General features: G+C 37.5%; 1 protein-coding gene across 1 annotated transcript in view; it reads right to left on the bottom strand.

The window, feature by feature from the left end:
* Nucleotides 1-360: 360 nt before the first annotated feature.
* LOC124545231 (zinc finger FYVE domain-containing protein 21-like) overlaps nucleotides 361-24,132 on the bottom strand; it is a 38,334-nt gene continuing 14,562 nt past the window's right edge. The window contains exons 5-7 of the mRNA XM_047124102.1: nucleotides 22,460-22,554; nucleotides 12,213-12,340; nucleotides 361-753 (exon numbers count right to left, since the gene is read on the bottom strand). Coding sequence (XP_046980058.1) covers nucleotides 709-753; nucleotides 12,213-12,340; nucleotides 22,460-22,554 — 268 coding nt within the window. The 3' untranslated portion in view covers nucleotides 361-708. The remainder of the gene's footprint in view (nucleotides 754-12,212; nucleotides 12,341-22,459; nucleotides 22,555-24,132) is intronic.

Here is a 24,132-nt window from a genome sequence, read left to right on the forward strand (position 1 = left end):
TGCTGAATATGAGTATATACACTTTGTAATTTGACAAAAAAGTCTTTCCTTACAAATAATATTATTGTAATGGTGTACCATGACAATATACTATCAGCTCTCTTGACAATTTGTGGCAATGTCAATGTTTGCGAGTGAGTTCCACACAGGCTGAAGGTACATCACGTCGGAGCAGCCTCCATGTGTGACCTAAGAATATGTCATAACATAAATCCACCTTTGTTCACATATTTGTTAAGTAGAATTTGTTCTGTTGAAATTCAAGCTAACTTATGTTTTGTTGATCGTTTTCCTGGTATAGGTCTCAATGAAAATTAAGTAATAACACACAACTGGCCACAGGTTATGAATGCATAAACATTGTTTTAAATGGAATACACCATTATAATTTATATTTCTGAATAAGAATATATAGTATTCTGATTAAATACAAAACAAAATATTCAATAAACAGGAATGCATAAGAAACATACATATAAAATATAACATTCTAAATACAACTGCTTGTAGGTAACAATTTCTATTGGTTTAAGTAGATATACATATATAAGGCACTTAAAATTTGGTTGTACTTTCATAAATCTCCCTTATCAACAGTATTTTACAAACTGCCTGATCTAAACATTTGCCACACGATGCAAGATAGATCATAAAATCTGTCTTCATGTAAATTCATCTTCTAAAAATATTTTTCTTTTTGTGATTCAGTTATCTGTTCTCCCCCGTGGTGCGCCGACAAATCAGCTTGAACGCCTAAAACAAAAGTAAAATTTTAAAAAATGAATCAACAGCAAATTCCACTGATTAAGAAAGTTACTTTAAATATATTAAGTGATCTATAAAATTACTCAAAATGTCTTTTATAAGAGACAAATCTACACAAAAACATTTGAAACTGGGTACTATACGAAGGGTATCCAAATAAAAACCAGAGCTTGTGTAGTACGCATCTCAGCCACTAGGTGTGTATAGCACAACTCATTGACAGTCCAGTGTCACCTGTGTTGTTGACCTGGCTTGTTCTGTTCATCTACAATGATTGTGCTTGCTAGAGCTGTTTTGTTCTTATTTCATTTTTTATGATGGTAAGTTTAAGTGAACAACTGCACCTGTGAAATTTTGTTTTCTACTCAGTAAAAATGCTGCTGAAATTGTTTTAATGTTGAAAACAGCTTACCAAGATTATGCTATGGGAAAACACAAGTGTAACAGTGGTTTGTTCATTTTAAAAATGGCAACTTGTCGATTGATGATGAACCTCGTTCTGGACGCCCATCAACAGCCTGAATCGGCAAAGGCATTGAAAAATTCGAGAGCTTGTGCTCACAGACCATTTTAGGAAGTAGTAAGAAGATAACACAACAGTGTTTCTAAAAAACAATTTGTGGCAGACATGAGACTGGTTCTTCCACCAAGACAATGCACCTACACACGCAGCCATCTCTGTTAGAGTTTTTGGCTAAAAATGGCATGGTTCCACTGCCCCACCCACCTTACTCCCCTGACCCAGCTCCATGCAACGTTTTCTTATTCCTAAACATAAAAAGGGGCATGAAAGGACACCAATTTGACAACATTGAAGAAGTCACAGAGAAAAACAATGGAGGATCTGTCAGCCATTTCTAAAGGTAACTACAAAAAATATTTCAAACTGTGGAAGAACCTGGGGGGGGGGGGGGGGGGGGTGTATGTATTAGTGGTAATGGAGAGTATTTTAAAAGGGTAATGTTGTTTTGTAAACAATTTGAAAATATGTAGCTTAAAATTACTTAATAGTTGAACTCTGCCACTTGCAGCTACAGTGTCGCCACATTGGCTGGCTGTTAGAGCTTGCTTATAGGTGACACACAAACATAGTAAGTCACTTCACAAATGCTATTAATGTGTAACTTGGAGCAATCTTGGAAGTGGTCACCACAAAGTACAATGGAAATCCAAGATGCGCTGTCAACAGCTGATTTTAAGTGTCAACTAAGTGAACTGTGGCAGATGACATGTTTTGTAGCTCTGAATTTAAACTCACATTCTAACCTAACCACAACCTCGTGATGTGCACTGTATCTGAGACATGGCAGTCAACAAACACCAGCAGAACTAAAATCACAATCACTTTGTTCATGGCAATTAAAACCAACCTCTATGAGAAAACTCAAGACAGCAAAATTTCAGTTTCAGAACTAAAAAACAAACTGTAATTTCTCGTCATCTTTCATTGGTTACCTGGAACTATTCTCCCACTGTCTACACGAACTGCTGCAAATAAAAAAGTCAAAACAATGTTGAAAATGATGGAGTGAAGTATTAGAAATTTAAAAAAAAAATACATTTAAAGGAGTTAACTGAGTAAAAATAATAATAAAAGTATTTTCATTAGATTTTGAAATTAAAAATAATAATAAAATAAAATAAAATTTGCTCATAAGTTTGAAATCTACAACCTTCTACACGCCAGGGTTTTGTGCTAACCACTACTCTATGACACTACAATACATAAAGTTGTTACATTTATGACTTTGATATTCCAAACGCAACAATGCATTGGTGCCTTCAAAAATTTAGCTTCATGTAATGCCACGCGAAACTCTTCTAACAATCTTTGTGATTATGATAACAATATATGTGCCACTGAATCAATCTAGTGGCGAAGGATCCAGTAGTTTTTGGTTACTGCTGTGCACGAAACATATTTATATTGCTAGCATTGTGTGTGTGTGTGTGTGTGTGTGTGTGTGTGTGTGTGTGTGTGCGCGTGCTGTTTGGCAACAGCGAATGGTTTGGGAGTGATGTTGAGCACCCTAATTGGTGGAAACTAGCACCAGCCATGAAATGTCAACTATCAAGTAATTTTAATCTGGCTGTAGTGTCTCAACTTGAGTTGTTTGGACAAGAGCAGCAGTGCTTTTAGGATCAGAGCTCAAAGAAGTCCTTCAAACATATTCTCTGTTATAGGCAATAGTTACTCTCAATCACCATCAATCTCTTATTTCCTGATTCCTACAACTTCTTCCATAGTCTTCCTTTCTTTTTTCTTTTTGCATTTTGCATTATCATTCTCTCCTTAACAGTCCATCACCATTATTTTCTTCCTTTGTTCTGTCCCTCATACATCTTTTTACCATTTTTGTCTACGTTAATTCATCTTTTAGTTTCTTTGGTGATTAAAATTCATCTTTCATCAACAGCTCATTATTAGGAGTACTTTAGAATCGGGGCAATACTGTTAATGTACCGTCACTTTTCAAAACCTTATCTCTCCTGGTTCAATAATACATCAGTTGACCTGCACCTTAATTTGTCATCACTGTTCCAGCAGCAGTGGGTTTCTTTTCAGTACAGTGACTTGAGCTGATGCACATTTTCAGTATCAAAGAACATGTGAATAAATACACTGGTATCCAAAATTAAAGCAACAAACCAAAATTTTGCAAGATTGCATACATTTTGCCACAAAAAAGTATAATCAGGTGATAATAAGGCAGTTATATAAAGAATGTAAACAGCAGCAGCATGCAAGACAGTAGACAAAAATGTTCTTCATTTTTCCCAACTTAAAAAATTTACACAACAACAGGGTAATGCAATCAGTAGGGGGTGTGACCACCTCTGGCAGCAATACAGGCCTGACAGCAATGGCGCACACTGCAAATGATGTCAACCTCTGGTGAGGCAATAACTCCCATTCTTCCTGCAGCGCTGCTCACAAGTCATGGAGAGTGGTTGGTGGATGCTGAAGTGATGCAACCCATGTCCCTAGTGCATCCCAGAGGTGCTCTATGGGATTAAAATCAGGAGAACTACCAGGCCACACCACGGCTGCAATATCTTCCATTTCTAAGAAAACATCAACCACGCGTGCTCTATGAGGTTGAGGATTATCGTCCAGCAACACGAAATCTGGGCCCACAGCACCTTGCAACAACCACACGAGGTCCCAAGATCTCATCATGATACCTGACAGCAGTTAAACCTTTCCAATTTAACCACCAATTTTATGAAGAGTTGTTCAAGTGGTCAACATAATCCCTACCCACACCACTAGGGACAATCCTCAATATCAGTATCTTTCCACAATGGTTAGGTCCCGAAATAATGTTCCACATTCCTTCCAGGTGAGAATCCATCGAAATCATATGCAGACTAAATTGGGACTCTTCTGTGAAAAGAACACTGGTCCACTGTTCAACCATCCTGGAAGAATGGTAACAGCTCTGCTCTAGACGTTCCCTTCTGTGAAGACGCATCAGGGGTACACATACAACAGGTCTCCAACAATAAAGGCCACTCTTCTGAAGCTTTCTGTGCACCGTTTGCCTTGCTACAACACATCCAGTGGATGCTGGGAGGTCAGATGCCAGTTGCTGTGCAATACTAAGGTGGTACCATCATGCCATTACAGCCAATGTCATCGTTGGTGTGGTTGTCCATTGACCATAACGTCATCACCATGCAGGACACGATCATACGGAAATCTTTTGACAGTTTGTATGATTATATTGTGAATTAGATGCAGGATGGGGAAATAGTAGTGTGTTGCTTTAATTTTGGACACTAGTGTATGAGTAGTTGTTTGTATAAAACCACTATCATAACTGAAATTCCACTGTTAAAGACTAGTTTAATATAAAGAATTTTAAACATAAAAAGTGTGATGTAGGCACTACATTAAGACTATAAATGAAAAACAAGAGAAAGTCAGAGATTGGTATGAGGAATGCAGAGATGTTAGGGAGTGGGAGACGTAAGAGAGGTAGAGATCAATTAGCATGGGTATGCTGACAACAATATTGTCACAGAGAAGTTTGGGAGACAAGAAAAATGGTAATAAGATTCTGATTCTCAATAATAATGGAAACACACGATGATTGTTGTTTATAGGACCCCTAACTCTGACTTCAGGGCATTTCTGCTCAAGCTACAGAGGGTTCTTGATTGATTTTATAGGAACCACCAGAAATTAGTTATATGTGGTGACTTCAATATTAATTTTGTATATGATTGTGCAAGAAAAAGGATGTTGGTAGATATCCCAAAGTCTTTCCAACTAGGGTGCAGGGGAACAGTAGCACAGCCATAGACAATATTTTTATTCATTCTTCATTACTTGATGGGCATTCTGTTAGCAAAATGGTGAATGGCATTTCAGACCGTGATGCACAAATTTTGACACTAAAAGGCTTTTGTACTCAAATAAATGTCACATGTAAATACAAACTTTGTAGGAAACTTACTCCAACGGCAATAGAGTTTTCTAAAACTCATCAAGGAACAAGAGTGGCAGGACATTTATAGTGCCAGTAACATAGCTGACAATGTAATGCTTTCCTTAACACATTTCTCATGCTGTTTGAGAGCTGCCTTCCATTAGAACGTTCTAAAAGGGGTTAGGGGTCCAGTAAAAGGGCACCTGGCTGGCTGACTAAACCCGGGCCACTGAAACATGTCACTTCGAGGTCATTCCTCAATCGCTGTAGAGTTGGTGGTAGAACTAACGAACAAGTGAGGAACGGGAGGTGCCGCGTCTTCTGAACCAATAACAGCACAGAACAAAAGCCGGTTCCGGCGTCGATGCTACCACGTTGCCGGCTTACATGTAAACATTGTATGTTAGTGCGCGAACGCCTGCTGTTGTGTTGTTTGTTAAACCATGTCACCAAAATGACATCGTTCACCAAGCGACAATCCGTTGTGCCGTGGAGTGCCATTAAATAGTCAGGCTTTGGAATTGCTATGGAGGAAGCACGAGTTTTACGGACAAGACAAAGAATTTGTTTCTGTTCATGGGCATGCATCGATTCCTGCCAATAAAGTTTTAGATCGTACCTTAAAAACGATAGGACTCACTGAAAGAACAGTTATAAGGAAAGGTGTGCTACTTCAAGACTTACAAGACAGTGAAGTAAACAGTGTGGAAGAAAGCCCCTGCGGAAGAAAGAGTGTGTGTTTAAGTACTCCGGGCACGAAAAAGAGCAGCCTCATCCTGTTACAGATATTGATTCTTCCCAATCTGATGCAATTCGTCGGCACTTATACGGATACTATAAAAGGAAAGAATATTCCACAATAGCAAAGTTGCTAATTTCTTTAAAAGAAAGTGAACTTTTCTCAGGGGGGAAAAAAGGTCACTTAAAATGATATTAAAACGTACAGGCTTCCGTTTTAAAAAATTAGATTGACTAAAACTGTAGGAAAGCATATACACTCAGTCATATGGTTAGACAAAACCTGGGTCAATGTTGGAGAATCAGTTGAGAAATGCTGGACAGATGATACTCCGAATAGCAGTGATCATCAGCCAACAGGAAGAGGGTCCCAATTACTTGTGACCCATGCAGGATCTTCAAACGGCTTTGTGCCTGAAGGACTTCTAGTTTTTCGATCGAAAAAACACTGGTATGAGGGTATGGACCGCCCACTGTTTCTAAGGTGGTTTAAAAATTTGTTGCTCCAGTTTAGTGTTCCGACAGTTTTTGTGATGGACAGTGCACCGTACCATTCCGTGATTTCAGATAAAAATCCCACCACTAGGGACCGTAATGAAACTATGGTGCAGTGGTTGCAGGCAGAGACATTGCTGCGGACATGAGCATGACAAGGCTGCTGTTATACTCACTTGTGAAACAAAATAAGCCTGTGATGCCTAACTACATCGTAGATGAAATTGCAAGCAAACAGGGTCACTTGTTAATTAGGCTAGAGTCTTATCACTGCCATTTTAATCCAATTGAACTGGTTTGGAGTGAAGTCAAGGCATACATTAGAAGTAACAACAAGACTTTTACTTTAACAGAAGTGGAAAGACTGCTATGTGAAGGTCTTGCTACTGTAGACGCTACCTCATGGAGGAAGAAAGTAGACCATGTTGCTAAACTGACAAGAGAAGCACAGACTATAGACAGCATTATAAATGAAAACCAACAATTAATGATTTCTCTTAATGATGACGAAGACAAAGATTTTGGCACTGATTCCGATGATAGTGAAGGAGAACTGGATGGAATTGCGGCATTGACATCGTAAATTGGTGAGTGTAAATGTGTACAGAATTAATTCTTTTTCTCTCAGCAATCGGATAGGCTATGCATGTTTTACTTTATTTCTTTCTATGAGTGTGGATAGCGTGTTACTTGGTATGCTTAGATTTACATTATTATACGCCGTTGTACATGCAGCTATTACTGTAATGATTTAGAACGACTTTTCATAGATATTATCATTAACTTCAGATGTTTTTACTTCCCAGTTTCATATACTATCGAATGTCATCGTTCTATCCATTGTTAGAATAACGTATTTTGTTGCACTTAACATATAAATGTTGATTGTAGCTTACATTTACAAAACGTACTTCGGAGTTGTGGGCGTGTGCGCTGGCAGCTACTGCAACCTCGCAATCGTAGTGTAGCTAACCCCACATGAGCTGTCAAGTGACATGTTTCATCGGCCCGGGTATAGTGGGATAAGGGTATCATGTAGAACAAAGCAGGAATTATACCAAAATGTTAGACGTAGTCACTATCGAGCTATAGTAGTCCATTACAAACAGTATTGTAAGGTGCTTAAAAATGTTACTAGGAAGACAAAGAGTATATGGCATGCAAATAGAATAGCTAATTCACATGATAAAATTAAAACCATATGATCACTTGTGAAGTAAGTGTCTGGTCAGCAGCACAAGGTCAACGATATGAAGTCAGTTCATAGTAAAAATATTTCTGTACAGTATTTAATGATCATTTTCTGAGCATTGCTGGTGAATTAAATATTTAAATTTAGTTTCTACAGGGAATCATGTAACACTCTTGGCAAATGCCTTTCCAAGATTGATGTCTGAAATACTCCTCTGTGATACAGACAAGGTGGAGGTTGAGTCAATAATTAAATCACTCTCATCGATACGATGGAGTGCCTAGCAGAATATTAAAGTGCTTTGCTGTACATGTTAGCCCTGTACTTAGCCATATTTGTAATTTTTCCTACAGGAATGGTCAGATTCGTGAACGATTAAAGTACACAGTAGTAAAGCCACTTTATTAAAAGGGAGAAAGGGATAATGTAGATAATTTTAGACCTATTTGTATGCCATCAGTGTCTCGCGAAGAGACCATGAGGATAAAATCAGAGAGATTAGAGCCCACACGGAGGCATACTGACAATCCTCCTTTCCACGAACAATACGAGACTGGAATAGAAGGGAGAACCGATAGAGGTACTCAAGGTACCCTCCGCCATGCACCGTCAGGTGGCTTGCAGAGTATGGATGTAGATGTAGATGTAGATGCTAAAGTTATTGAAAAGGCTGTGTATTGATCATTTTATATCACTTAATTTGCCATGAAATGTACAGTTCGGTTTTAGAAGTCATTTAACGACTGAAAATGCTATATTCTCTTTTCTCTATGAAGTACTGGATGAGTTAAACAAAAGGTTTTGAATGCTAGACAAATATTTTTATTTAACTGATGTGTTTGTTTGTGTTGATCACAAACTATTGCTCCAGAAGTTGGACCATTACAGAATACGGGGAGTAGGTCACAATTGGTTCACCTCTTACTTTAGCAACAGACAGCAAAAGGTTATGACTCACAGTCTTGAGAACGGCCATGATGTGCGGTCTGAGTGGGGTATGGTCAAATGAGGGGGAGGGGGGGGGGGTGCCCTACGGATCAGTGTTGGGGCCACTCCTGTTCCTTATTTATATATCCTTATTTATATAAACAATACGCCTCTAGTATTACGGCTAACTCTAAAATATTTCTGTTTGCTGATGACACTAGCTTGACAGTAAAGGGTGTTGTGTGCAACACTGGCTCGGTTTCAAATAGTGCAGTTCATGACCTAAATTCATGGCTTGTAGAAAGTAAACTAATGCTAAACAACATTATGACTCAGTTTTTACAGTTTCTAACACACAATTCAACTAAACCCAAAATTTTAATTTCACAGAATGGGCATATGCTTAGTGAAACTGAACAGTTTGAATTTCTAGGTGTTCAGATAGATAGTAAACTGTCGTGGAAAGCCCACATTCAAAATGTTGTTCAAAGACTTAATGCTGCTATTTTTACTATTCTACCAGTACCTGAAGTAAGTGATTGTTCAACACAGAAATTAGCCCACTTTGCTTATTTTAATTCACTTATGTCATATGGTGTTATATTTTGGGGTAACTCTTCCCAAAAGTATAGCTTTGGCTCAGAAATGGTCGGTTCAGGCAACAAGTGGTGTAGTTTGCGAACCTCTTGTCAACCCCTGTTCTCTAGTCTGGGTATTTTGACATCAGCCTCTCAATGTATATATTCTTTACTGTTGTTTCTTGTTAACAGTATCAGCTTATTCCCAAGAATAAGCAACTTTCACTCAGTTAACACTCCTCAAAAATCCAACCTGCATTTATATCGGACTTCCTTAACTTTTGTGCACAAAGGTGTGCAGTAAACTGCTGCATACATTTTCAATAACCTACTACAAGAATTCAAAAATCTTAGCAGTAATCCACGCACTTTCAAATTAAAACTGAAGAGTTTCCTCATGGGTTGGTCCTTCTATTCTGTTGAGGAGTTTCTTGAAAAATTAAGCTGATTCTTATGTTCTATTGTTGACTGCATTTACTTAAACTTATGGCTAAACTTTTTTTGGGTTCATAAACATTTTATTTTTATCCGTTATTACTTTTATGTTGTAATTTCATGTACTGACACATTCCATGACCTTGGAGATTTGCTCCTCAATTTGGTCCTATGGAACTTGATGTGTAAATAAATTAAGTGCAAATGTGCTTCTTACATGTTCAAATAGTTGTAATAATGTACCACTGTCCTTGTTATGTGACCACTGACCCCTAAGACCACACGTTCAGGTAACAAGTGGTCCTCAGCAACCTGCTTCATTGAGCTGTTTACTAGCTTGCCCCATCAACAACAGTCTTCGTCTGCCTAGAGGACATCTTTCTGTGATTTTCCCCATCACAGCTCAGGGCACTGCCTTTTTGGACAATGTCAGTGTCCACATATCAGAAGTCTCTAAAAGTTATTTTATTAAGCTCTGAGCTGAGGCTTTTTAAGTTTCTTTAGAGAATGGAAAAATGTGTAAATGCCTAAGAGTAATATTTTAAAATAATTTTAACTGACTATAACAAAGGCTTTTTCCAAAAGTTCACCACGTAATGTAGAATCCAAAATATTGTCAATAACAGGATCATTTATCAAAGAGCACTGTCACAGCTGAGAAAGAATTTCAAAAATAAAGTTGGTGTGGGGGCAGAAAAACCAGTACCAGTCTTATCTAAGAAAAAATCTCAGCATACATTTCAAGCAATTAAAAAAAAAAAAAAGTTTAGACAAATCAAATCAAAATAGTTGTATTGGCATTTGAATATCACTCCTGAACACAAGTCCAGTTCAAATATAGCAAGACTCCATTTGCTATCATTCTATTCCAACTGCTTCCAATCATACGCAGATTCATATACAAAATTTCCAAATAATTATTCACGCAGTATTTTACATAATGTTGCTATTCATATTATAATTTACAATCTCCTGATTCCAATGGTATATTTCAGTTTTCTCTAAAAGATTGTTAGTTAAGAGAAATTGATAATTTAAGTTGTTCCTGTAGTATGTAATCATAAAAGATTATGTGAGTTAATAACAGTTCATTTGTAAAAAGACCTAGCACTTTCGATAGTCCTAGTTTTGTTATTTCCTGTAATCAGTTTACTTTCTCTGAAAACTCATTAACCAAGAAAAAATTCATAATTAAAGTTTGGACTGAACCAAAAATACTTTCATTATTTGAACTTTCAAGCTATCTTTATTACCTAGATTTGACATTATCCTTTTGTTGCCCTAATTTTTCTGAATCACATTGTCTTTGTTTACTCAAACAAGCCAAAAACTAGAGTAGTAGTATGGTATTCTGCCTTATGGCAGGTCTTGTCATGGGTTACGCCTTTTCCACTTTTGTCTGTCCATAGCCAGTCTTTTCATTTCTGAATATTTGTTTCCTTTGACATTGTCTAGCATTTGATAACTTCTTTTTCCTCTTCCCTTTTTCCCTTCCTTCAATAAACAGTCCCTTCTCAAACAATGTCCAATCCATTTCTGTTTTCTCTTTCTGATGACTTTCAACATTTCTCTTTCTTCTCCAACTCTTCTTAATACTTCTTCATTCCTTACTCTGTCTTCCAATTTCACTTTTTCCATTCTTCTCCATATCCACATCACTAGTGCCTCCAATCTTCTTTCATCTTCCTTCCTCAACATCCAGAAGTCGAAGAAATTAAAGAAATTATGAACCTGGAAATTTTACATGAAAATCAATAACCCACCGCACTGGTATAAAGTGTAATAATCAAACAATACTTCAGACTTTAATAATTTTCTAATTATCTATCAAACAGTTAAGCAATGTTGTTGTTGGGCTGAACAGATTGACCCCCTCCTAAACTTGAACCTTATATCATTATAATTGCACATAAAATTACCAATGGCACTGAAAATCCATACACCCATCTTTATATACCCCTGTCTGCACTCGGAAATCACGACAATAACATCTGTGCGCAATCAGTCCAAATCTAGCTACCAACGATTAACAACTCAATGTACAACCCCATGGGCAGAATTCTTTCAAGCAACATCACTGTCACTCATCTCGAAAGACCAGAATTTGTTACGATTATTTGGACATTAGTATGTAGTAATATTCCACTGTGTTGTGTTTTATGCGAATTTATTTCTTTCTTAAAAAAAAAAAAAATCATCATTGTGTGTCTAGCTACAAGCTCACCAACATTTATGAGTGAATATAAATACATATGTTATGTGTGAACTCAGTTGGACAGTCAGTCAGAGCTGTGCGGAAGTGTGGTGAGGAGAGATGATAACAACGCACTTGCTACAACACTAACAATGAATTATTCTGCCACTCTCTGATATCCGTATATAGGGCCACTAACTTGGTTTTGAAAGAAAATGTACTGAACAGATGAGATTTATTAATGAAATTCTTATCCGCAAACTGCTAATTTTGTGTGTGTAGGGGGTGGGGGGGGGGGGGGGCGGCGTGTGTGTATTGTTGACGAAGGCCTTACTGGCCGAAAACTTTATTTGTGACAAACTTTTTGTTATGTGCATCTGCGACTCAGCGTCTCTGCAATATGGTGAGTGGCAACTTTCATTGTTACATATGGAAGATTTGTTTATGCTGACCTCATGAATGGCCGACACCCACAGACCAGATGCTGTTTGATCAGTTTCTTGACCACAAGATAACTTTAGCTGCCGATAGGTCCCATCCTTCTCACCATTGTCGTAAACAATCTTCACACCACATGGACCTTGAAACAATAAGCATTCAAAAATATAGAAGCACAGCACACACAGTACCTGTCAACAAATGAGATCACTGAAAATACATCATCATATATTACAGGCAGTTTACTATTTAGTACACCTAACTAAGTAATTCCTCCAAATTTATGTCAAAACCTTGCAAGCTTTTTTTTTTTTTTTTTTTTTTTTAATGAAGTAAACCTTATTAACACTCCACATTTTTATTCTTGATGCCCACACATTTGAAGCCCTCTGCTGTAAAAGGACAACAAACTGTTGTGTATAGCATGGTAGCTCATAACGTAACTATCTCTGGTGTGCAAAGATCAGTGAGCTGTAACCAAGTTTGGAATTTAAAGAGTTTGTCAGCATATTGAGAATCCTCTCCTTCAGCATGACAATGCCATACCACACACAAGTGCTGCAACAATCTGTCACCTTGGGTTCACTGTCATCGATGATCTACCATACAGTCCCGACCTTGTCCCCATCTGATTTTTCATCCATTTGCAACACTTTTGAGGACTTCATTCTGATACTGATAAATCAGTGCAAGCAAAGGTAAGGTTGTGGCTCCATCAACAAAGTCAAACATTCTATGGTGACAGTGTCAACAAATTGGTCTCTCGTTGGGAGAAATGTATTCATGCCAGGTGGACTACGTTGAGAAATAAATATGTAGACATGAAGAATAAAAATGTAGAGTGCTAATCACATCTGTTTCATTTAAAAATCTTTACGAGTTTTCACATAAAAATTCAGAGGCATTAATTTTCAGTATGCCTTCATAACACTAAGACCAAGCTGAGGTACACTGATTAATCATTTCTGGCACAGATAAATGTGTGAATGGGCATGGCAGTGTGTGTCAAACAGCAATAAAATCGTTATAATTATTCTGAAAGCTCAAACAAGGAAATTTACTAGCACAACCAGTAAATACGAGGGCTATCCACAAAGTACATTACGTTTTGGAATTAAAAATAAATAAAGAATTGGAATTTTTTTTTTTATTATATACAGATGAAAGCCACACTTAAATACTACTTTTCTACATAGTTGCCATTTAAATTAAGGCACTTATCATAGCGATGGACGAGCTTGGAAATTCCTTCGTCGTAAAATTCGGCCGCCTGCACCTTCAACCACATGGTTACCTCTTTTGGGACAGAAAAGGTGTGATTTTTGTGGATTTCCTGGAAAGAGGCACTACAATAAACTCTCAAAAGTATTGCCAAACTCTGCACAACCTCAGAAGAGCAATACAAAACAAGCGCAGGGGAAAGTTGGGCTCAAAGATCTTGCTGATTCACGACAACACCCGGGCCCACACGGGAAATGCCAATCGTGAAGTTCTCGAATCTTTTAAGTGGGAGTTATTTCCTCATCCACCGTACAGTCCCAACCTGGCACCGAGCGACTTCTACTTATACCCAGCAATGAAGAAGTGCTTGGCTATGCAGCGTTTTGATGACGACCCACAGCTTCAAGAAGAGGTAACCACGTGGTTGAAGGCGCAGGCGGCCGAATTTTATGACGAAGGAATTTCCAAGCTCATCCATCGCTACGATAAGTGACTTAATTTAAATGGAAACTATGTAGAAAAGTACTATTTAAGTGTGGCTTTCATCCGTATATAATAAAAAAAATTTCCAATTATTTATAATTCCAAAACGTAATGTACTTTGTGGATAGCCCTCGTATGTGCATTTTCTTTGGAAATATACTTTGTTTCTTATGCAAAATTTGTCAAAGAGCATAAGTTCTGGAAGTATAGCTTGTGTGCTCCTTGGAATATGTCTCCACTGCTTACCGGGACCATTCAATACATATGGTGTGTATGAATCTTTCTTATCTTCTTAGGGCACATTTTTCTTCTGCATGCTTTTGTAAACAAAGTATCAACCACTGATGATAACGATGTAAAAGAGCAATCACAGATCCAACCAGTGACACTTAGAATTCAGCACATTCTTATAGAGGAGGTGGGAGGGTATCTTGAAAAACTGTATCAGTACTCTTTTTTTCAGTGATATCAGGTGATGGGATCGATGGAAGACATGGAACTAGCAACAACCATTATTACATCTACATCCAGCGAGGCTGCTATTAGCAAGGAAACATCTCCAGCTGGCCAATCAAGCGAGACCAGCTACCTGGCAAATTTAAGCCTTGGCAGCCATGAGCCCACTCTCATTCTCTGCGAGTCAGCCATTGTCGTGTCTTGGTCTAACAGATGCTTCCCTAGACAACGATGCTGTATTTATGGACTCCGCAGAACAATGACACAAATTGCTGTTACCACCATGCAAGTCAAAGATGCCTGTTTGTGAGATTACTAGAGTGAAGTTAAAGTTCAGTGCCTACAGACTGGTATACTTATTCAGTCACGTGAACTAACTACTGCAGTGGTTTTAACCATCATGTATCAATATTGTGACACCTGTTTTACTGTAAACTGCTAGCTTGTATTCGGTTTATAAACTGATATACAGTATATTAGTAGTGCGAATTGATTTAATTTTCTTGTGGATCAAGACAATTACTTTACTGTGAACTTACTGACATTTCATAATGCAGTGTACTGACGGCTGGGTGATTCATCTCAAATCACACAGGTCAAGAGCGAATGTGCCACATCACTATTTCAAAGTTTGCTGAGAAAAATGTGTGTTGAAGTTATACATAATATCCCACCAAAACTACAATATTTTGATTTTCTGATGATTTGTTAAAATGTTACAGACCTCTCTAAATGAGAGTATTTGTGAAAATTAAAAAAAAATGTAATAAAGAAACCAAATGTGATAGAAATCTGAATTTATTTTCAATAAATACTTTGTTCCCAATACTATGGGACATGATTAATACATACAGTGTGTTAACTGTAAGATGGCAGAGTTGTGAGGGGAGTGCGGGGAGAGGAGGAAGCAAGCATTGGCTGGTGAGAGATGATGAGTTGTTGGGGGGACGAGGGGGGGGGGGGGAAGGAACGCCTACCAGTTGCAGTGCCGGCACTACAAATTGCACGTCATGCTTACACAAAAGCAGACAAAAGGCTTGGAAGTAAAACTCGCTTTAAATGTTGTTCGTAAACGAAACTGAAATCGTCATGTAGATTAAAATATTCCCATTCGCAGCATTCAATCACACGCAATATAATTTTGCGAGCATCGCTATGTAATACTAATTTCCTTCTAACCATAGGCCTACCGGTAGGGGTTGTTGGTGACTCCCGAGATAGGCCAGCAACTGCCTCTTCACTCATTTTGATAATGTTTAGCACACTGCACAATAAAAACACGCAGAAGAGTACAGCGCAAAACAATAACGAAGCAGACGACAATGATTACCTTGTACAACACAGTCAGCTACGTAATGTTGGCAGCAGTCGATACTGCGTACCTACCGAAGCCTCCCGAAGTTTACCGACTTCTACCGATTCAGGACTAGGGAGAGGCTTGCCATCTAAAAGTTTACACACTGTATACACTTCTGAGCTATTTTTCCATTTATTCTGGAAGAATAAACTATGAAAATTTGTAACTTTTTGTGAATTTCAAAATTATGTTTTGAAAATAAGAATAGTCACAGCATGGTAATTGTCTTGAGAAATGATAAAGTGCAAGAACTGCTAAATGTCAGCTATGACATTAATACATGAAATTCTTAAACTGTCAAAATATTTGTACATAAGATGGAAGAATCTGAAATTTTTGGTTATTTAGATATTTTCTCCAAAACCCCCATCTTAAATGTTCTAAAATTTCATGGTACATTAGACGGTCATTGTACTTAAGGAAAGTACAGTCAGAATGGACAATACTTGTCTGTACAAAATGTGAGAATTTTTTTAGGTAGACCTAGCTCAACTCTAAAGGCCAAAAATCATGGACATTTAAATATTTAAACTGATCACTGATTTTAAGTAAATGTCATGTAAAACTGGCATTTCTGAATCAAAATAATTACTTTATAACATTATAAGTAAGGGGGGAAAATAACTCATAATTTTGTTCAAAAGCATTTTATAACAAAAATGAGATATAGAATATTTATATCCATTTTTCTTTTTATGGTATTATTCACAAATTATTATTGTCTTCTGTCATGCTTTTATTTCTTCATGACTTCCCATGAATTAAAATTACATACAATATAACAATCAACAATGTACTGTTGAAAAGAGTTTTTTTTTTTCTTCCCCATCTGCTTGTATAGCCGAGTTGAATTTGTGCATGGACATGGATGACCCAACGAGATCAGTACTTGGAAAATGGGAACTGCACACCGATCTTTTGAGGACAGCTATTTGAAAACATTAGCAGGAGCAAGAGGTGTCATAAAGGACACGGTTGTAGTTTGCAGCTCATGAGAGACAATTATTATCTTTCTCATCCACCACTGTCATACACACAAGAAATGAAGTGGCTCACTTCAAGGTCTTCTAATGGATACTGTGGTCTCTGCATCTCACTCATAGTAATAGGCTGCATTTCATGGAGAACCGTTCTTGCAATGTATGTGCCACTCCAGGATGCAACCCAATAGTGTCTTGATTGAATTCCTACAACAGGCTTCATAGCAGATCACTCTTCTCTCTTTTTTAAATGGAATTCCCTTAATGTACTTTCATTTAGAATTAAGAGTTTCATGTGTGTTACTAATGTTGACATGGTGTGTACAAATCCATTAGCATCTCTTATATCATCAACAGCTTCATGCTGGAGATTAAATCTTGTTGCAAGATGTTTACAGAGACCTTCTACCCTGTGCGATGAACTTTTTCCATCACCTGTTACTAAAAAAATACCTTTTTCGCCTTAATTCCTGCACTACAGTATTGACCAAACTCATAAGGCTGAAAACGGTTTTTAAAATGAGATGCTGCACCATCATTCACATACACATGTTTAGGAAATGCATGGCCTCTAGATGCTATGTCATCAATTTTCATGCTGACAGTGTAGCATGCATGTGTACTGCCACTTATGAGATCACTGACAGTAGGAAGACAGTGTGATGTTCCAAGGAAGTGAGTAACACATGTGAATATTGATACCTGTGATGCGTACCAGTGGTAACTTTGAATTTCATTCTGCAAAGCAACAGACCAGTTCCCAGCAAAGTCAAAATGAAGAACTAATGCATCAATATTCTGGGATGTGGCTGATTTTACTTCTGCTATGACCTGTCTCCAAAACCTCCAGATATGATGGTGAGCTATTACTTTCATGACCCAATGCCTAACCTTTGTAACAAACTTCTGTGGCTCTCCTCCCTCACACAATGCATAGGTTTCATCATTATCAGTATCCATAAGGAGTAACGCTTTAACAGTCACCACTTCAGCACCAGGACACATTGCACACTCCTGCCACCAACATTTATCTGCGGTTCTTGACATATACAGAAAAGCATCAGGTCCATCTCTGTTTACTTCTTTCCTGTGACACTGCTTATATCAAAACAAACAAATTTCAAATTAGTGCACCCTAAATACATATGCATACTTCCTTCACTGGCAGGCATTTTACCCATTTTGGTCGTAAGGGGAAGAATTTTGTGAGACCAATTTTTAAATTCAGATTCTCCTTTTTCATTAGGAGGTATGCTTCTCTTATTGGTCTTTTCACATATATTTTTACTTTTTTAACTCTTTCACCATTTTCACTAACAGAGATAACATCAGCCTAGTTAGGACTTCGCCTGCTGCAATCTTTGTCATCACTTAGGTAATATTCCAGAGCAACAGTATCATCTTGCAACGGATGCCCACAATAAGAATCTGGGCATGGCCAAGTACCTCTATCATTCTTTATTTTACCTTTGGAGTTTAAATAATGTGAGGAAATGGGTAAGCATTTCTGTAACTTCTGCTTACAGTAGCTACCTGGTATCAGTGTCAGTAACTGTACCTTCTCAGCATAGGTGGCAGCTGGGATAGCAGTATTTAGGTTCTGAAACCACATATCACATTTCATGCACATATCACTATCTTCAGTTTCTGCACAAAGTGCATCTACATTACACATTTCATAAAGTTTTGAAGATGTTGCTTGTGTAAACCTTGTTTCAATTTCTTTCACTTTTCTTTTTATCTGCACTGTCGTCTTCAGTTTTGCATTCAGGTGATGGTGATCATTCAGGTGGGTTGTCACTAAATTTCTTCACATAGCGAGTGTAGTGCAGCTGTAGTGAGTGTCGCAATTCCTGCACAATGAATCATTCCTCGAGGACCACGATATTCCTGCAATACCTCTGACAGATTTCCAACAACTGAAGTGTTTTTTCTCCTTTCTGAAACACTACCTTATTGTGTCTTTTTTTCATAGTCCACACACCTCACTCTTTCACTACTGTATTTCCTCACTGACACTGTATATAACAAAAAGTTCGAACCAAACACAACACTCGATGCAGAATGGATTACATGCAAATTGTCACTCATTTTTTATAAATAAAAGAGCCTGGAAACAGTGTTGCCAACATGCATATTTTACACTAGAAATTCAGTGATGTGAAATATACATAATGCTGAAAAATTTTTGAAACTTTATACACAAAAATATTTTCCACTGTCTCTGTATTGACAACTAACATATCAACCACACAATATTTTGTATAATTCTCAAAAGTTTTTGGATGGCGTTTTTCGAGTAAATAATTCATAAATACTTATAAATATGAAAATTTTTACATTTTTAGTAATACATATATACATAACAAAGACAGCTGGAGCAGAGGAGATACTGCTTACAATTACATCAGTCATATCTGGTAACATGACAGAAAAGATAGCATTCTGTGACTTTCCAAATTTTAAAAAAAAAAAAAAAAAAAAAAAAAAAAAAAAAAAAAAAAAAAAAATTTAGTGGAAAAATTAACTTAAATTTCATATTTTCATCTTAAATTTGTAAGTTAAAGAAAGTCCATAAGTGTGTGGGTGTCAACTAAATTTCAACACACTAAGAGGAGGCTTTAATGCAAAACATCTGCCAGGTCTCAAGTACTCTTGGTTTATTTACAAAATAAACATTTTTCAAAGGGCACTACCATTTACAAAAATTAAGACAAAACAAAAATACTTTATTTGTTAACACTTATGATATAGAGATCTAAAATATAATTTTTACAGAGAAATTCATGACCATGAGTTACATGATTTTATTGTAACAGTACAGTTGTAAAATGAAACTAACTGTGCATTATGCTTTATTACATATGGGAATATCTTTTAAATAAGAGTGTGTGAGAGATCAACAATACTCATCACACAGAGAAAACACTGAGTAGCAGACTACATGTATTCTGCATTTTCACAGCACTCTACAAGCTATCCATGCAAATTTGGATCACTGTTTGCATCATTGCACCCTGCATTACAGCATCAAGTTCACCCAAGTCCCTACCTGCATGAATATATGCTTTGCACGTTAAGATCATCCAGTAGGACATGATTCACATGATGAGCTCAAGAGAACATCATCAAGTATGTAACAATCCTTTATCTGGTAGTAAAGTACCCTTTAGAACAAAATACAAACCACACTAATATAAACCCTGTTGGCATGAATGCTGCTTCTACTTTACTGATAAAAGGTGCTCCAACAGGTTGTTTTTATGGCAGTGTACTTTATCAGCCACGACTTTTATAAAATTTACTTGTACAGCAGAGATAGCAGTGTACTGCCAAGTGAGACTATGACCTCAACTGTGTCTCATTACATGAGGCACATGTATTATACATAGGGAAAACATGCAGCATCAAGATGTTAGAATCACACCACTAACAAATTTCTTTTGCTACTGCAGTGAATGTAGCTTAACACTTGCGGGAAAAAAATGACACTATTAAAAAAATAGGGAAAATCTTACAACGTGTTATGCACTACTCCATAACAGTTATCGAGTTCCAGCAGGCTGTATGCTGTCCCTAGATCTGCGTGATTTCTTCCTACAAACAGAAGCAGCTCTCAGGATTTCTTTTCATCCATAGAAGTAAGAGCATAGATATTATGTCAATTAGTGAACTGTTCCTCCTAATTAATTTCTGGGGTTTTCTGGGATGATTTCTACAAGATATATAGATGCAGAACTTCTACAAGATTTACATTTCAGTTGATTGTGATGTTTCCCTAAACCATGTATCTAAAAATTATAAAAAAAATACCTAGTCATCTTCATCAGTCACTGCAAGTTATGCATTTGCTGATTGGACTCCAACAGGATTATGAGAGATAGCCAGCATTGCACAGCCATGATCCTTTAAGAATTAAAAATGTCGAGACAAATGTTATGAAATGCTGATACCAGAAAACAAATGTGACATGTAACTATGTGCCTGGTAGGTACTGTGAATCAAAGTTAGGCTTAAACGGCAGTATGTTGTTAACAATAACACACAGCCTGGCAGGATCCAGATAGTGACTACAGCCAAAATAATTAAACTGAGAAAGACTACTACATCAATCACCAAAATACTGGTCCCGAAATTGGATCAACAGGTCTACAGTTTTACACATTTCCATGGTAAATATGTGGTGTTCAGTGTTCCTCACCTCCACTGCTGTGGAATGGTGTGCTTTTGACAATAATGCAGAATCCAAATCCAATTTCATGAAATTACAACAATTTAAAAACATCTGAGATATAATCTATTTTGAATGATGATATTTGGGCTAAAGTCTAAAACAAGGGACAATGCCAGACAGGGCAGTTTCCCTCTAAAGCACACGATTTGGCAACTTCTCGTTCCTAACTAAATAATCCACATAAAATTAGCTAAAACTGAGCATGTTGGAACAGGTATGTTCCTCACAGACACAATGAATAACGTTTACAATAGGTTAAGACAATTAACGAAATACTACAAGGATCATTTAAATAATTTCATAAATTAATAGTTCTCTGCGATACCTGAAGCCATACACAGTATTGATGCCACTTACTAATACAACACATACTAAAGAAAATAGTGCTGCCACAAGGTGCAGTAAGACTAGCATTCTTAGTACCGATTTGCCCAGAAAATAAACACACTATATACAGTTCAACAGTAGCATGGAGACACAAAATAAAGTCACTAACTTGTCACTTCGAGCTATCAACAAACGTTTTAATATTGTGAGAAGCAGAGAACGAAAAATGTCATCACAAGCCATGGGACAGACAAATGTCTCTTACAGAGAAATTGGCAGGGCAGGATTCTGTAGAATGATACACAGTCTTCTCGTGAACATACCAGCCATGATGGGCAGGAGCTCAAACCCTGGCTACTACCTAAGTGGGAACATGCATTTACCTGTTGGATAGAAAGTCTTGCGGTGCGATGCACTGCTGTATATACCAAGCTGCGCTGTAGTTGTAAAGATGTAGGTGTAAAGATGGTATAACTTCTCAACAAATGCCCAAGAATGAACTTGGTATCATGTACTGCGCTATTAGAGATACAAAGTCCAGAGCTACCTAACACATCCATTGCAGAGCTTGCATGAGACTGAACTCCAGTGCTCTTGTCTTGAAGAGTGAGGTTAAGACAATGGAAGCTTATCTAGATCTGAAGCTACTGTCTTGGCGCCATTAGCCCAGTGACCATAGTAGACAGGTGTCCCATCACATGACAAAGAAAGAGCCTTGCTGCATCAAGCAACAGCCAAAGCAAGGCAGATGCATATAAAATGGGGCCAGACTGCTAAAATCAATGTGCAGTGAAGTGCCACCATAGTAGGATGTTTTTAAGGTAACCAATGAAAGACAAACCATTCAATACAGTGGGCTGAAGGACAAAGAGAGATCTAGGTTAGGCTGAAAGGTTACACTTTGACTGAGAACATGTAAAGCCAATGGAGTGATATGATGGGACGCTCGGCTACATTTAGCAAAAAGTTAACAATGAGCTGTTGACCCATTCCCATCTGTTCTTGTTACACCTCTAAGTGTGCACTTGCCAAAATTGCTATGCTAAATATGGAAGTAATGGCACTGCTCCTGGTCTAGACTTTTACCTATGATTAGTGGCTTAAAAACTATTTTTATTAGTTTGTGCATCCAGACATGCAGTGTTACTATGAAACCAAATCCGCAATATAGCAGCTTCCAATCACATAATGACAGTTCCTTACCTGAATCTTGATAACGGGTAACACAGAGTGATTTTATTTCAGAGAGCTTCAATGGTTCTGGTTTGTCTGTTTCATGTCCCTCAAAGAGAAGGTACCTATAAATAACATTATACTGTAAGTCACACCACACCATATTTCAACACAGCTTACCAGACAGAAAATTTGCTAGAGGGAGAATTAATTGTGAAACCTACTTCCATCACCACTTTATCAACATAATGGTGATTGGTATTTGACATTATCACATTTCTATTTCATTATGCAATAAATAATATATTATAAATGGGGGAAAGGAACTGTATGAAAAATACTAACAGCTGACATGTACTTGTCCAAGAAAGTTAGGATGTATGATTTAAATTTTATCACAGAAATTCCAAGTATGGGGATAATTCAATAAATAAGTCACAAAATGGGACAGAGACAACAATAATAAACATAATTTCCTGACATTTATTTTACTTTTCTACCTGTCCACCCTGTACATTCTGACACTTATCCTAACTCCTTGATGGCCAGCAGCAAAGAAGTCTTTTGGTTGCTGTCACAGCCAACATATCTCTTCGGCTATGGTATCATCAGTTTCAAAACACTGGCCACCCAAAGTAAATTTTAGGTACCCAAACAAATGAAAGTCACTTTCTGTAAGAGCATTGTCATCCAGAAGAATCACTCCCTTTGTCAGGATGCCAGACCACTGGAGAAGAATGGCCTGTTGGAATTCCTGCACAGTGGTGCAATATGAGGTGGCATTCTCTGGTTCACTGTGAGACTGGAATGTCATCAGTACAATCCCTTGCATGTCCAGAAACCTGGTGAGCATATAACCTTGTGGGCTGATGAAATGATCTTTAACTTTTTTGCTGTCGGGGAGGTGGAATGTTTCCATTCCATGAACAGTCATTTGGTTTCTGGTTGAAAATGGCAAACATAAGACTCGTGCCCTACAACAGTTCATGTCATGAAGTTCTCCCATTCCTCTGAGTATCGAACGAGGCATTGGAAAGACACACTCATTCGCTTCATTCTGTGTTCCTCAGTTGACTTGTGCAGCACCCACAATGCACAAACTTCATGAAACTTCAACAACTCATGCATAACGCTATAAGAAGTTCCATGTGAACAGCCTACAGTATGAACTATGTCACTGAGCCTTATAATCATTACAAATGATTTGTTCCACACAATGTGCTGTGGTTTCAGTTGCCACTACAGCAGGGACATCAGGATGCTCCCAGTCTCTGATGCTTCGCCAATCCTTGTTTAACTCCTAGTATCAAATTGAAGACAACTTTCCACAATAGAATATTGTCACCATACATGGGAGGTATTTCAAGATGTACTTCTTTTGTGGAGAGTCTTTTGGCCCCTAAAAATGCACAACCAAATACTGTTCTAATACTGTACACTCATGCCACACATCAGGCATCTAGCATAGGCTGCCACGTGATGTCCTGCAGCCTCTGTAAAAAGGCAAACATATACTGCTATCTTCTGGCAAAATATGCACGTGTAATTTAAACACAGTATAAGGAAAGCTAACATTTGTGACTTATTTACTGACTTACCATCATTATCAAAATAAATCTACTACTTCATTTTCCAGTTAAAATAATTTTCAAATCTCCAGTAATCAACGTATGTGCAGGCATAAGATTATCATTGTACAAGAC

The sequence above is a fragment of the Schistocerca americana genome, chromosome 8 (genome assembly GCF_021461395.2).
Source record: "Schistocerca americana isolate TAMUIC-IGC-003095 chromosome 8, iqSchAmer2.1, whole genome shotgun sequence".
NCBI classification, from domain to species: domain Eukaryota; kingdom Metazoa; phylum Arthropoda; class Insecta; order Orthoptera; family Acrididae; genus Schistocerca; species Schistocerca americana.